This window comes from Oncorhynchus tshawytscha, linkage group LG33 (genome assembly GCF_018296145.1).
Source record: "Oncorhynchus tshawytscha isolate Ot180627B linkage group LG33, Otsh_v2.0, whole genome shotgun sequence".
NCBI lineage: Eukaryota > Metazoa > Chordata > Actinopteri > Salmoniformes > Salmonidae > Oncorhynchus > Oncorhynchus tshawytscha.
The window spans coordinates 23,534,030-23,550,982 of NC_056461.1; the positions used below are offsets into that span (position 1 = coordinate 23,534,030).

General features: G+C 42.4%; 1 protein-coding gene across 2 annotated transcripts in view; it reads right to left on the reverse strand.

Annotated features, from left to right (window-relative positions):
* LOC112231008 (astrotactin-2-like) overlaps positions 1-16,953 on the reverse strand; it is a 500,130-nt gene that overhangs the window by 1,469 nt on the left and 481,708 nt on the right. For both annotated transcript variants that reach the window (XM_042311033.1, XM_042311034.1), the window contains 2 exons: positions 6,172-6,272; positions 5,489-5,672 (listed from right to left, as the gene is read on the reverse strand). In XM_042311033.1, the coding sequence (XP_042166967.1) occupies positions 5,489-5,672; positions 6,172-6,272 (285 nt within the window). The remainder of the gene's footprint in view (positions 1-5,488; positions 5,673-6,171; positions 6,273-16,953) is intronic.

Sequence of the window (16,953 nt, forward strand, 5' to 3'; positions counted from 1 at the left end):
AATAACAGGGTAACCAGACGATTGCCGTTTCGAATTGCCGAGCTGGTTGGGGGGGAATTTGCAGGGAGTGAGCCGGCAACTGGAGGCTTCAACCTCCTATATGCTATCGACTGCCGTTTTGCCCTTAAACAAGGCCATATTTGTTCCAGTGGCACTGCTACGGCAGCCTGTGATGTGTGTGTGTTTTTTGTCAGGTTGGGTACTGCAGCAGCAATAATTAAAGAATATCTGCGCAAATGGACCAAAAAGGAAAGTATTGTATCGTGGTGTATATAATTATGCCACACCCTGTGCCCCCATCATCACCACCACTACCATCATCATCATCATCCTCCTCGTCATCATCACCGCCACCACTGCAGGAACTTGGCAAACTACTATACCTGCACATTAACTTGTAACTATTATTTTCTCAAATAAGTCTTCAACAGCAGTCCAGAAAACAAACAGGTTCATTCATGTGTATCTGCACTGTGGGGTAGTTGCAGAGCAGGTTTGATTGAATTCCAGACTAGAGTAGAGAGGAGGTCTGTCTCTAGTCTGTGTTGGCAGCCTGCTCATGTTCCTGGCGAGAGGAGGGTATGTTAGAGGCCAGCTCAAGGTAGACAGGACAGGCAGACAAACTGCTGTAAGCGTGCATGCACGCACGCACACACACACACACACACAGGCAGCGCAAACAGTGTGCACGCATACACATGAAAACACACACTTGGATTAATTCCCTTACAGTACTTGACATTCTCACATACTTCATTCTCAGAAGTGAAGATTAAGCTCTGTGTGACGTGTTGTTAGGTTGATATGAACAGATACAAATATCAAAAATAGATAGCTTTGAGGAGGAGGCATATTCCATTTGTTTGGAGAAGTGGGTGTCTGTTAAGCATCAGCATCAGTCTTTGGTTAAGCTAGGCGCACAGACAACCTTTTCACTTGCTTGTTAGAAAAAGGGCAACCCTTTTTCCTTCTTTCTCTCTTCAAATTCCACTGCCTACAACAACATAACATCAAACATATGAGAAAGTGGGCCTCGTGCAAGAGGGTGAATTGAGGACTGGTGGTTAAGAATGCCTACATATTCATCATTAGAGGTTCATATTGGAGATCATAACTCACAAAGTACTGAAGCTACAGTACCAGAGAGACAGCCCTTTCTGTTTTTTCCAGCTGTATTCATTTATCTTATCAGAATGGTGAAAGATGATCATACAATTGTGAATAAAACCCCATTTGTTCATCCAATAAATAAAATAGAGTAACGTAAGCCAGTAGCACCTTTCCAAGAGAATAAAACACTCAAGACTTGTGTGAAACTGTTGCTACAGCAGAAATGACTAAATATGAATACATACAGATGTAGGGTCTTAATTTGATCGCCCAGTTGCAGGAGAATTATCCTGCAATGCAGGAAATGTAAAACATGCAGTGTATTTGAGGTTTAAAAAGGATTCTGATGTTTGTAATTTCTACTTTGAAATTATCAGACTTGATTTTCCCTTACGAAAAATGTATCAACATCCAGAAAAATGTCCATTAATTATAATACACATAATAATTTACATTTCCCCTTGCTGCAGGATTATTTTCCTGCTGTAGCAAACTGGCTCAAATTAAGATCATACATCTGTATGTAAACCAAAGAAGAAAAACAAGAAAAACAACCTGCATAAAGACACAATAACATTGAGCACAATTTAAAATAATGCATCGATATAAACACACTGTACAGTACATGCACAGTATGGCGAGAGCAAGAAATATGTGCGGTTGCGCTGTGACAATACTAGCGGTCGGTGGCTGGGTCTCAGTGTAGTCTCAGTGTAGCTCCGTCGGTCTCCCAGATTTCCTGACATCGTGAGTAAATGCTGAGTGTTCACATTTCAGTTAGGCACACTGTTACCTTTTAAAAGGCACCACCGATAGAGCCGGCTCGTATATTAACCCAACAAGGCCCTGCCCTGCCAATTTCAGGCAGTAAATCACTCTACACTGTCAGTCATCCAAACGCCTTCTTCAGGAGTCCAACATACCCCCTACTCTCCCCCTCGGTCCCCGCAAAAGCCACCTTCAATTTCCAAATCACAGAAGAAAAAACAACAACATAATCTTCCTTGAAGACAAACTTTTTCCAAATGTATGATATTATTTATGGCTGTCGGAGAGCGCTTCCAGGCAATGGGTGTGGACAAAACAAAACACAGGGCCTGAAACTTTAAACCTAATGTTGCCATCATCGCAAAACTATTGAACTGCTGGAGTTCTAACCTGGTGTCTGTCCAAATATTTTCTTTTTTCGGCCGGTAGTCTAAGTTTCTCCATCTCCATATCATGCTAATGTCCCCGGTGTCTATTCACATAAAACTGCTTTGTCGGGGTGGTCTGTTTCGGGGGGGGCAGACCGAGGCAGGGTTCAGCAGGAAATCTTTACGAGAATGAGGAGGAAATGGACTTGAAAGTTTAGTTAGTGTTCGTTGACTGTCAAATGTAGTGTTTGGCTTGGCGTAAGAGCGGTGTTTGGCATAGGGGCTGTAATTCGAAACAAGTATGTAACCTCATAGTCAAAGCTGACCTTACCAATTCACTTCCCCAAATAAACACTTTAAAAAGGCTGATTGCACAAATCGGCTTCTGCTTACAGAAGGCATGCAAAGACAGGAAAACCCAAATACCCTAATCTTCAAAAGTCATTGGGGACATCTATTGCTTTGTTACGTAAGAGTTAAACAACTGTTACTGACACCAGTTATCAAACAAATCAACACAGACACAGACCACATACTGTACAAAAGTGTTTAGGGATTTGTACATTCAAAAGTTATTTTCAGCATTTTATGTTATATTGAAAAAAATGCTGTACCAGGACATTCAATTGGTAGAGAGAAAAGGATAAACCATTTGTACGTGTCTATAGTACCCCTTCAGTTCAAAGTGCCAACCACTCAAGATGACTACCTGCATTGTCTACATCTGTCTATATTTATTTTATTTAACCTTTATTTAACTAGGCAAGTCAGTTAAGAACAAATTCTTATTGACAATGACGACCTACCAAAAGGCAAAAGGCCTCCTGCGGGGACTGAAGCCTGGGATTAAAATTAATAAATACAATATAAATATAGGACAAAACACACATCACGACAAGAGAGACAACACAACACTACATAAACAGAGACCTAAGACAACAACATAGCATGGCTAGAAACACATGACAACACAGCATGGTAGCAACACAACATAACAACAACATGGTAGCAACACAACACGGTAGCAGCACAACACATGGTACAAACATTATTGGGCACAGACAACAGCACAAAGGACAAGAAGGTAGAGGCAACAAGACATCACACAAAGCAGCCACAACTGTCAGTAAGAGTGTCCATGATTGAGTCTTTGAATGAAGAGATGGAGATAACCTTCATCTCTATTCCAGCCCTGCCAGTGATAAGGCAAGGCTGGAAGACCACCATAATGGATAACTGCAGCGAGTGGAGGTCTGGGGATGTGTGTGCTTGCGTGCACACACATGCCTGGTATGACATGAATGCCATTAGTTCGGTGATACCCTGGATCCCCAGGCAGTCCCAGTAGATAACGCCTGGTCTTGAGTGCTATCATCTAAAATAGAGAGCGAGCCAGACACTACCAGTCCAATGTGTATTGAACCCCATTTAACCCCCATAACAACAGATAGCAAATACATTACACACTGTCCATTCTGAGGACACAAATCAAGTCGTAAACACATCTCATAAATCTTACGCAAATGTCACATCAATCACTGAATAATCTTAAAAGGATTTATGTGAAATCTTACCCTGATTGATGTAAATGTCAGAAGTTAATGTCATGTGTACATAACCCAACAAGCCCTGCCCTGCCAATTTCAGGGAGTAAATAACATTCCATTGTCAGTCATCCAAATGCCTTGGATTCAGCTCTCATACTATATATTTTCCCTGGTCTTTTCAGGTCAACTAAGCATTTGTATGCTCATTAATCACATTATTCAAAAGCTGAAGCTTTTATTGAAGTTAGGGAGCCTGGGGGTTGACTCCAAACTAAATAGTAAACAATCAGTTGACTGGCTAATCACGAGAAATACAGGCTTCTCAATTGGTTTTTTGGGTAATCATTCACAGGAACAAACAGCTTCTCATTGGCTTCCAGGAGACCACTGCAAACTCTTTGAAAACACTTGTAGAAAACAAACCCGCAAATACCACGGTGCGGGTTGGATTGAAAGGAGCCCTTGTGTTCAGTCTAATCCTCCAGCTCTGTGTGGGTAAAGAGTCTAGTCCTAGCCCGGGGAAACGGAGCAATGCTTTCCTGACGTGGTTATGAAATCATTCCTGAGTTTACTGGGGGCTTCATGCCTTTACAAGTAACCAGAGAAGTTGGTTTTATGAATGAGTATTCCACACTATACACAAACAGTGTAGTCCCTATTAACCGCAACACTCGTGAAATGCCAACACCGGACCAGTCCCATTCCATGTACCCAAGACCATTTGCTACGCCATAGGCTCCCTTGTAATAGCAATGTTGTAATTTGTATATTTAGCACTTTAGTTTGGTCACCAATTGGGTCCACAATCTGATAAAAAGGTAAATGAGAGGAAATAAAAACATCTGATGAACTTGAGTAAATGAAAATGAAAATATATGGCTGTGCCGTGTGGATTCTTTGGTACTCCAATGGAACAAACCTGTTCATGATTGGTTTTATGGGCCAGGATTTGCAGTGAAAGCCTAAACCAATATTTTGCTGTCCAAAATTACAGCTGACCAAGGTGTTTGTGTGTGCATGTGGTTTGCACGTGTGTGTGTGTGTGTGTGTGTGTGTGTGTGTGTGTGTGTTTCTACAGGTGTGAGCCACCTTTTTGAAGATGGATGAAGAAACAATGGAGCTCCAGCAACAGACATTCAACTTATTGACTGGATATATGAGACTTCTGTAAAAACAACCTCATGTTACAGGGTTGGAAGGCGGCCATTCTGAAATCCACTGGAATGGGAAGATTCAACATTTCAGAAAACTGAAGATGACGGGGAAAAAGATAATGATGTTTTTGGCAAAGGCTGTCAAAAACCCTAAGGCATTCTTGAGAATGTTGTGATTATTGCCTTTTTACTTCATGATCATAAACAATGAAGTTCTGTTAGCTCAAATAGTTCAACTTAGATCAGTAACAGATTAAGTATCTGGACCAATTAGGTAGACTGTTGCTTATACATGAAATCTGTGGGCCAATGGGAGAATCTGTTACTAATTCAATATTTTACCTGATCCACAATCAGGAACCTTTAGACACAGAACACAACATGTCACCGTTTTGTCAGATACTTCCCACACAGACAGTGGAAGATGAAATTTGAAGTGACACTGATGCCAAGCAAACAGTGACACCAGATGTTGTGGGGACACCAGAATCACAGTGACACCTGAGACGTGTCCAAGCCTCCAAGCCTTTCCGAGCCTTACCTGGGTCCCAGCTCATCTTCGCTCCGCCAGACGAAGTCTCCAAACTTCTCGTAGTGGGAGTTGTAGTGGTGCTGCACCCTGTAAAGCAGCGGAGGGGGAATCTCCATCAGAGTGTTGTAGGCCGTCTGCTGCTCCTTGCCACTGGTGTAGCCGTTGTACAGGTTATACACCTTGTCTGCTATCTCTGACACAGGAGGAGGTGGAAGAGGGGAGAAGTCATTTAGAAGACAATCATTTAAAAGACACAAGTGAACTTGTGATAAGGATATCATATTAAGGTAGGCAAGTCAACCCAAGATCAACATCACAAGTAAATCCTAGGTGCTGGTGAAAACCTTGGTTTTTTATGTATGCCAACAACGGGGGCTCCCATAGGATGGTGCTCAATTGGCCCAGCGTTGTCCGGGTTTGGCCAGGGTAGGTCGTCATTGTAATAAAATAAAAAAACTTCTTAACTGAATTGCCAAGTTAAATAAAGTTTACATTTAAATAAATGTAAAAATATTTTTTTTTAAGTGATATTGTCTATTGGAGAGAGATAGGAATGGATGGTGAGGGGGCTGAATGGGGGGTTAGAGAAAAGGGGAAAGGAGAATGTGTAAAGGATGAATGGAAAGGTTTTGGGATGGACAGAATATAGGAAGAGAAAATTAAGTGTGAAAGGGGTGTGTGAGAAGGAGTACCTTCTGCTCTGCTATCGTCTACCATGGGACAAGAAGTCCGCACTGAGACGAAGCTAGACTCTGAACGACTCCCTCGACTGTCCACAGCATATAGAGTGAACCTGAGAGAGAGAATTAACAAAGAATATAAATAATATTAGAGCTGACATCTTAAATCTGTCTACAACAATTAACAACCTTTTTTAAACCACATTCATATGTACTCTTACTGTATCAGGGAAAGAAACAGGCCTCTTTTGACACCAAAAAAAAACTATGTTGCTTCAGCCATCCCATCCCAACCTTCTTTCAGAGCTAGATGTACAGAGTTTACCCAGTGTACCCGGCTCCTACACTTTGCACAGAATTTCTATAAGCCAATGTTGACAGCCACTGAACTCTCTTTTGAAAAAAGCCACAACTCAGAGCCGGGTCAAGACCCAGGACTCAGGAGCGGGTGAGGATTCCAGAGGAACGATTACGTCAGCAAGTGGCACTGCCTGGTACTTGAAGCTACAGCAGAGGACAGACGAGCCGGTTGGCAGCAACGGCCATTACACCTAATAACTCCCTTAAATGGAACTCCCACTTCCTCTGAAGACGAAGGTCCTACTCACATATTAAGGCCTCAGAATACCTAGAGTTCCCCAGGACCTCCCAGTGGCAGTGGCTAGTACAGTACAATGTAGTGTGGAGAGATGGTCTCCTGCGAAGCGCTGTACTGTAGGGAGTCTGTCTCATATAAGTAGCTTTTAGAGACATGATGGCTGTTTATGAGACATGAACTACCAACGTGCATACATGGATATGTGCATGTAAGGATGCTGGGATGTCGGGCCAGAGCTGATTGGACAATCCCAAATTAACCATACCTTGATGGTCCTTTGGCATGGATAAAGTCAAGTGGTACCTGTCATTCTTTGCATTCTATTTCTAGGGTCTATACTTTAAGTTGAGATGGTGGATCATCGCTAAAAGTGTGTTGGGGAAGATTAATGAAAACAAAGTCAAATTCCCGGTCTCAGCATTATTCTGTGAGCTGACTGTTTTTATTTACTTTTCTGTGAACCATTTCTGTGAACCATCAAACATGAACATTATCTAAACTGCAAACAGCTGGGAGTAGGATGTTCAGAAGTATACATATGTGTAAATGAATATTGTTCATGATTGAACATCCAAAACAACAAATACACTATATATACAAAAGTATGTGGACACCCCTTCAAATGAGTGGATTGGCTGTAGCAGCCACACCCATTGCTGACAGGTGTATAAAATCGAACACACAGCTATGCAATCTCCATAGACAAACACTGGTAGTAGAATGGCCTTACTGAAGAGCTCAGTGACTTTCAACATGGTAACGTCACAGGATGCCACCTTTCCAAAAAGTCAGTTTGTCAAATTTCTGCCCTGCTAGAGCTGCCCAGGTCAACTGTAAGTGCTGTTATTGTGAAGCGGAAACATCTAGGAGCAACAACGGTTCAGCTGCGAAGTGGTAGGCCACTCATGCACAGAGAATGGAACCACTGAGTGCTGAAGCGTGTAGCGAGTAAAAATAATTTGTCCTCGTTTGCAACACTCAATAACACTCACAACTCTAACTGCCTCTGGAAGAAATGTCAGCACAATAACTGTTCATCGGGCATCATGAAATGGGTTTCCATGACCGAGCAGCCGCACAGAAACCCAAGATCACCATGCGTAATGCCAAGTTTCGGCTGGAGTGGTGGAAACGCATTCTCTGGAGTGATGAATCACGCTTCACTATCTGGCAGTTCGACAGACGAATCTGGGTTTGGCGGATGACAGGAGGACACTACTAGCCCGAATGCATAGTGCAAACTGTAAAGTTTGAGGGAGGAGGAATAATGGTGTGAGGTTGTTTTTCATGGTTAGGGCTAGGCCCCTTAGTTCCAGTGAAGGGAAATCTTAAAGGTACAGCTGATGATTCTGTGCTTCCAACTTTGTGGCAACACTTTGTGGAAGGCCCTTTCCTGTTTCAGCATGACAATGCCCCGGTGCACAAAGCGAGGTCCATACATAAATGGTTTGTCGAGATCGATGTGGAAGAACTTGACTGGCCTGCACAGAGTGCTGACCTCAATCCCATCGTACACATTTGGGAAGAATTGGAACGCCGATTGCGAGCCAGGCCTAATTGCCCAACATCAGTGCCCGACCGAACTAATGTTCTTGTGAATGAAAGCAAGTCCTCGCAGCAATGTTCCAACATCTAGTGGAAAACCTTCCCAGAAGAGTGGAGTCTGCTATAGCAGCAAATGGGGGACCAACTCCATATTAATGCCCAAGATTTTGGAATGAGATGACAAGCAGGTGGCCACATACTTTTGGTCATGTAGCCTATCATGCATTTTTATTCCACTGTTTCACAATGCTATTTCACTGGCAGAGCCCCATTTTAATGTCTTGCTTTCTGTAAGTCTGCCTTTTGTTTGAAGAGCCTGTGTTTTAATACCACCAACAGATAGTTTTGTTTGTAATACAGCCTGTTAAGACATTGTTTGCATAGTTTGTCCGAACTTGTTATTCATCTAGAGAGATGTGTGGTATATTGGTATTCCCAAGAACCTCACAGAAGACGAGAGGCCAGAGTCCGTCCGAAGTTCGCTGTAGAACCTCTGCCCAGCAAAACAACACCGCATATAACAATCATATTGTTTAAATGATGTGGTCTCGTCACTGGCCAGTGAATGGAGCGGGGGGGCAGGGTCTATTCATCATGCAATTTGTAAAGTTTAGTTTAGGGCCCCGGACGCAGCTTGCCAGCGCGTTGTTGTTTTTGGTTGTTAAAGTGGTTGGCATCGAAGACAGTTACTTTGCTCCCCAGGCTAATCACAGTGCTATTATGTAAAAAAATTAAGCCTCTCAAAGACCAACAGTGGGACAAAAGCTCTCATTAATATAGTGAAAGGAGACTACAACAGAATCTTTCTCTAGCCTTTGTGTTTTTCCACAAAGATCACCACAAAATGTATTTTGGCTGCTTTCTTCCCCGCAGTGTTGTTAACACAACTGTCAGGCATACAACGCATGTTGTGAGTCTCCCATCCAAGATCGAAGATGGCCGATCAGATGCGCTAGCTGGGTCTGGATGACTGGGCCTGTTACCCATAGTGCAGCTGAGTGGAGTGTGAGTGGATAGACTGGGAGTCTGCGTTGGCAGGCTTCACCACTGGCATCGATAAGGATCGCCTAGGAGAACAAAGAGAGCACCGTGGTCTGGCTTGCCACGAGCATGTCAAAACAGAGGGTAACATACTGACAACATTCACCCAACCCTCCATACAATCCCTCTCTCTCTCTCTTACTCTCTCTGTCCAACCATCTCTCACACCATCTATTTTGTATTTATAATGGATCCCCATGCTGCCTTGGCAGCAGTTAATCTTCCTGGGGTCCAGTACAATTAAGGTATTTATACTATTTATAAAACATTACAATACATTCACAACACGCTGTGTGCCCTCAGGCCCCTACTTATCTACAGTACAAAATCCAAGTGTACGTGTGTGTCTGTGCCTATATTTCTGTTGCTTCACAGTCCCCGCTGTTCCATAAGGTGTATTTTTATCTGTTTTTTTAATGGAAGCCTCTCTAACATAATCCAGGTAGAATCAGGAATTCCCCAGGGCAGCTGTTTAGGCCCCTTACTTTTTTCAATCTTTACTAATGACATGCCACTTTGAGTAAAGCCAGTGTTTCTATGTATGTGGATGACTCAACACTATACACATCAGCTACTACAGCAACTGAAATGACTGCAACACTTAACAAAGAGCTGCAGTTAGTGGCAAGGAATAATTTACGCCTAAATATTTCTAAAACTAATAGCATTGTATTTGGGACAAGTCATTAACTAAACCCTAAACCTTAATAAATATTGTAATAAATAACGTGGATATTCAGCAAGTTGAGGTGACTAAACTGCTTGGAGTAACGCTGGATTGTTAACTGTCATCGTCAAACCATATTGATACAGTAGCTAAAATGGGGAGAAGTCTGTCCATAATAAAGCCCTGCTCTACCTTCTTAAATCAAATTTTACTGCTTGCATCAATTACTTGATGTGGAATAGAGTTCCATGCAGTCATGGCTCTATGTAGTACAGTGCGCCTCCCATAGTCTGTTCTGGACAGTACAAAAAAAACCTGAAAGAATACCGTTCTGAGCCAATTGCAATTTCCCTGTTTGTGGCACCTGACCACACGACTGAACTGTAGTCCAGGTAAGACAAAACTAGGGCCTGTAGAACCTACCTTGTTGATAGTGCTGCTTCTTCAGGATCGGTGGGTTTCCTGCGGGACGGTTGAGCTAACGTAGGCTAATGTGATTAGCATGAGGTTGTAAGTAACAAGAACACTTCCCAGGACATAAACATATCTAATTGGCAGAAAGCTTAAATTCTTGTTAATCTAATTGCACTGTCCAATTTACAGTAGCTACTACAGTGAAATAATATCATGCTATTGTTTGAGGAGAATGCACGGTTTTGAACATTACAAGTTATTAATAAACAAATTAGGCACATTTGGGCAGTCTTGACACAACATTTTGAACAGAAATACAATGGTTCACTGGATCAGTCAAAAACTTTGCACATAGACTGCTGCCATCTAGTGGCCAAAATCTAAATTCCACCTGGGCTGGAATAATACATTATGGCCTTTCTCTTGCATTTCAAAGATGATGGATAAAACCCAACAAAAAAAACCTGTAAGGAATTCAAAATTACAATGCTTGTCTTTCATAATTTGGTCAGATATACTTGGATGTGTAGTGTCACAGCTTGTTGCTGGCATGTCATGCCTACGTTTGCTAATCTTGCCAATGAAAAAATCATTCAAGTAATTGGCAATATCAGTCGGTTTCGTGATGAATGGGCCATCTGATTCAATGAATGATGGAGCTGAGTTTGTTTTTTCCCCCAAAATTTCATTTAAGGCGCTCCAAAGCTTTTTACTATCATTCTTTATGTCATTTATCTTTGTTTCATAGTGTAGTTTCCTCATCTTTTTATTCAGTTTAGTCACATGATTTCTCAATTTGCAATATGTTTGCCAATCGGTTGTGAAGCCAGACTTTTTTGCCATTCCTTTTGCCTCATCCCTCTCAACCACACACCTTTTCAATTTCTCATTAATCCACAGGGATATAACAGTTTTTACAGTCATTCTCTTAATGGGTGCATGTTTATTAGTAACTGGAATGAGCAATTTCATAAATGTGTCAAGTGAAGCGTCTGGTTGCTACTCATTACACACCACAGACCAACAAATATTCTTTACATCAACAAAATATGAATCACTACAAAACGTATTGTATAACCTCATATACACTATATTAGGCCCAGCCATGATTGATTTGCACTTTTCGAAACCAAAATAAGTTTATCTCTAGAAGACAGAACGTGACTCCTTCCTGAGCGGTATGACGACTGTGTGGTCCCATGGTGTTTATACTTGCGTACTATTGTTTGTACAAATGAACGCGGTACCTTCAGGCGTTTGGAAATTGCTCCCAAGGATGAACCAGACTTATGGAGGTCTACAATTTTTTTTGAGGCCTTGGCTGATTTATTTTTATTTTCCCATGATGTCAAGCAAAGAGGCACTGAGTTTGAAGGTAGGCTTTGAAATGCATCCACAGGTACACCTCCAATTGACTCAAATTATGTCAATTAGCTTATCAAAAGATTCTAAAGCCATGACATCATTTTCTGGAATTTTCCAAGCTTTTTCAAGGCACAGTCCACTTAGTGTATGTAAACTTCTGACCCACTGGAACTGTGATACAGTGAATTATAAATGAAATAATCTGTCTGTAAACAATTGGTAGAAAAATTCCATGTCCCAACTGACTTGCCAACACTATAGTTTGTTAACAAGAAATTTGCGGAGTGGTTGAAAAATACGTTTTAATTACTCCAACCTAAGTGTATGTAAACTTCCGACTTCAACTGTATTTGGCTAAGGTGTATGTAAACTTCCGACTGTATTTTGAGCATTTTTCTTCTGGGATGCTTACTTGTTTTCATTGCTTTACTGGGAATATTGTGTCTACCAACGCCCCTGGTATAATGTACATTTGCTGAAGCATTATGACAAATCAGCTTCACAATGGTAGAGATTAACTGAGCTGGGCTTGGGTCATTGATAAGTCATTGTCTCAACACAGCCTTATAATGCTGTGAAAGGATCCAGGAACCGAAATGATTTAGGTGGATACCATCCTACTTATAAAACGTGTTTTGTTTCCAAAAGGTATCGAATTTGTCAACAAATGTTACACCCATTGAACTGCAATAGTTACATAGCCAGTTGTGAAGAGAAATAATCCTGCTAAACCGTTCAATGACACGATTCAGAGAGGGCACAGAGCCAGAAATTATTGGTATTTTATTTGTTTCTAGCAGAGAGTCAATCAGCTCTTTAAAATCCAGTTTCAACTGTTCAGAGCTGCCCGTCATAATGTCATTAAAGCCCACACGGACTATGATAGAATCGATTTCCATGTTCTGTTGTAGTATATTCAGGAGCAGCTTGGTAATATAATTTATACAAGCTCCGGGATAAGACATTGTTTTTGCACCAAGAATGGTCACATTTCTTACCATGGAACTGCCCAAAATCACAGGTGGCGAGAAGGACGAGGAAAACTGCCCACTCCCACGCTTCACAGGATTCGGAGAACCCTTAATGGACGGGCGAGAGGCAGGATAACTTGCCTCTCTGATTTCCTTTGTCTTTTCCTATCGTTCTCTCCCTCGCTCTCCTCAAAGCTGTCTGGCTACTACTTGGTTGTTTGTCATCCCATGGTTTTGTCCCTGTAGTATCATTTTGAAAGCTCAACAAACAATGAGGTGAACAAACGGTGGATGGAAATTTGTGTGAATTAGCAATGCCGCCATAAAGTAACGTTTGCCTTATAATTTAATGAGAAAGGAGTGAGAGAGAGAGAGTCATAGAGAGAGGAAGAAGGAAAGTTGAGAGGAGACAGAAAGAGGAAAAGGGAAGCGGTAGAGAGGTAGAGAGAGAGAGAGAGATAGAGAGAGGTGGGGTAGGGAAGAAAGAGAGCAATTATGGTAGTATTTCTGGCATGCTAGGGAGAGGGGAAGCCAGGCAGCCTAGAGATTCATGGTCGATGACATCAGACGTTGGGTCGAGATCAGTTGAGCCGGTCCACAAATCAATCAAATGCACCAGGAGAATATAATTCCTGAGTGACCCAAGAATTTACGGCCACAAAACTAATTTACGACTTTGATTTAAAATCTCGGGTCAGGTCTGTAAGAAAGGACTCACCGCGCTAACAACGTAATATACTTTCTCTACTCCCTTTTCTATCAATAACAGGTTAACTTTATATACTGACTGCTGGCAACTGCACATATCGCTGGAGGCTTGAGCAGAAATATGATTATACTACCGTAGCAGTGCCATATGCATTTTCTATCTATATCTTAACTAAAGCTACGTCTACACGTGTTGTGATTAGGTGATTTTAAGTGACTAACATGAAATCACCCAATAAAAGACATGTCGTTCAAACAAAAAAAGGGAAAAGTTAAAATATGTAATTTGCACCAATAAATAAGCCTTTTTTTGTGTTTTATATCTCTAAGCTCTGCCATAAAATGGATTGCTCATTCAGGTTTTCTGTACAAGCAAATGGTTTTGACTTGACATAAGCAGGGTTGGCAGCTTACTTTCTATGCAATCTGTTTCAGTTACTAGCTACCTGTTCAGAATTGTAATCAGTAAAGTAACTTTTGGATTACCCAATCTCAGTAACGTAATCAGATTACATCACTGGGTCCAAGCTCCCTGCCATCCAGGACCTCTATATCAGGCGGTGTGCAAGGAAGGCCTGGAAAATTGTTAAAGACTCAAGCCATAGACTGTTCTCTATGATTCCACAAGGCAAGCGGTACCAGTACATCAAGTCTGACACCAACAGGCTCCTGAACAGCTTCTATCCCCAAGCAATAAGACTGCTAAATAGCTAACAGAATGGCTACACAGACTTTATGAGTTGACCCTTGTATTTATTTTTTTATTTTTGCACTGTCTCTATCCCCTCTCACAGGGCCCTACACACTCACGCACATTGGCACTCAAACACCCATAAACACTCACTCCATAATTTGCTCACACACACATAATATGCACTTACACGTATACTGACTCTACACACACACACACACACACACACACACACACACATAATCTTCATATATGCTGCTGCTACTATGTTTATCATATATCCTGATGCCTACTGACCTTACCCCTATACACATCCACCTCTATCGATCCAGTATCCCTGCACATTGTAAATATGGTAATGGAACTGACCCTGTATAGAGTATAATGACTTACTTTATCATGTTCTTCTGATTTCTTATTTGTATTTCTCCTGTGTTATGTTATTTTCTTATGTTATTTCTAGCATTTACAATGATATTGATTCAAATCAAATCAAACTGTCTTTGTCACAAGTGTAGATCTTACCGTGAAATGCTTACTTACAAGCCCTTAACCAACAGTGCAGTTCAAGAAGAGTTAAGAAAATAAACCAAATAAGTCAAGTATAAGTCAAGTAAAAAATTATAAAAAGTAACACAACAAAATAACAATAACGAGGCTATATACAGGGGGTACCGGTATCGAGTCAATGTGCGGGGGTACAGGTTAGTTGAGGTAATTTGTACATGTAGTTAGGGGTGAAGTGACTATGCATAGATAGTACAAAACAAATGGGGGGGGTGTCAATGTAAATAGTCCGGTGAATATTTGATTCATTGTTCAGCAGTCTTATGGCTTGGGGGTAGAAGCTGTTAAGAAGCCTTCTGGTCCTAACTTGGTGCTCCGGTACCGCTTGCCGTGCGGAAGCAGAGAAAACAGTCTATGACTTGGGTGACTGGAGTCTCTGACAATTTTATGGGCTTTCCTCTGACTCTGGTCCTGGATGACAGGAAGCTTGGCCCCAGTGATGTACTGGGCCGTGCACTCTACCCTCTGTAGCGCCTTACGGTCAGATGCCGAGCATTTGTCATACCAGGCGGTGATGCAACCTGGTCAGGATGTTCTCAATGGTGCAGCTGTAGAACGTTTTGAGGATCTGGGGACATTCCAAATCTTTTCAGTCTCCTGAGGGGGAAAAGGTTTTGTTGTGCTCTTTTCACGACTGTCTTGGTGTGTTTGGACCATTTCCTGTAGTACACGATCCTTTGTCTTGCTCACATTGAGGGAGAGGTTGTTGTCCTGGCACCACACTGCCAGTTCTCTGACCTCCTCCCTATAGGCTGTCTCATTATTGTCGGTGATAAGGCTACTGTTGTGTCGTTAGCAAACTTAATGATGGTGTTGGAGTCATGCCTGGCCATGCAGTCATGAGTGAACAGGGACTACAAGAGGGGGCTGAGCATGCACCCCTGAGGGGCCCCAGTGTTGAGGATCAGTGTTGCGGATGTGTCTTTACCTACCCTTACCACCTGGGGGCGGCCCATCAGGAATTCCAGGATCCAGTTGCAGAGGGACTGTTTAGTCCCAGGGTCCTTAGCTTAGTGATGAGCTTCAGTTTGCATACTGCCCCAACAGGTCCACAGATGATGCAATCGCCATCACACTGCACAGTGCCCTATCCCATCTGGACAAGAGGAATACTTATGTAAGAATGCTGTTTAATGACCACAGCTCAGGATTCAACACCATAGTAACCTCCAAGTTCATCATTATGCTTAAGGCTCTGGGTCTCAACCCCGCCTTGTGCAATTGAGTCCTGAACTTTCTGACGGGCCGCCCCCAGGTGGTGAAGGTAGGAAACAACATCTCCACTTCGCTGATCCTCATCACTGGGGCCTCACAAGGGTGGGTGCTCAGCCCCCTCCTGTACTTCCTGTTCACCCATGACTGCGTGGCCATGCATGCCTCCAACTCAATCATCAAGTTTGCAGACGACACAACACTAGTGGGCTTGATTACCAACAACGATGAGACAGCCTACAGGGAGGAGGTGAGGGCACTCGGAGTGTGGTGTCAGGAAAACAACCTCTCACTCAACGTCAACAAAACAAAGGAGATGATCGTGGACTTCAGGCAACAGCAGAGGGAGTACCCCCCTATCCACATTGACGGGACAGCAGTGGAGAAGGTGGAAAGTTTTAAGTTCCTTGGCATACACATCACGGACAAACTGAAATGGTCCACCCACACAGACAGCGTAGTGTAGAAGGCGCAACAGCTCCTCTTCAACCTCAGGAGGCTGAAGAAATTTGGCTTGTCACCTAAAACCCTCACAAACCTTTACAGATGCACAACCGAGAGCATCCTGTCTGGCTGTATCACCACCTGGTACAGCAAATGCACGGCCCTCCAGGCAAACTACCTTCCATCCAGGACACCTACAGCACCCGATGTCACAGGAAGGCCAAAAAGATCATCAAGGACAACAACCACCTGAGCAACTGCCTGTTCACCCCGCTATCATCCAGAAGGCAAGGTCAGTACAGGTGCATCAAAGCTGGGACCGAGAAACTGAAAAAAAAAGCTTATATCTCAAGGCCATCAGACTGTTAAACAGCCATCACTAACCTAGAGAGGCTGCTGCCAACATACAGACCCAAATCACTGGCCACTTTAATAAATTGATTTAATAAAGGTATCACTAGTCACTTTGAATAATGCCACATTAATAATGTTTACATATCCTACATTACTCATCTCATATATATATAGTGTTTTTCATACCAACTATTGCCTCTTGCCTAACTCCCATCGC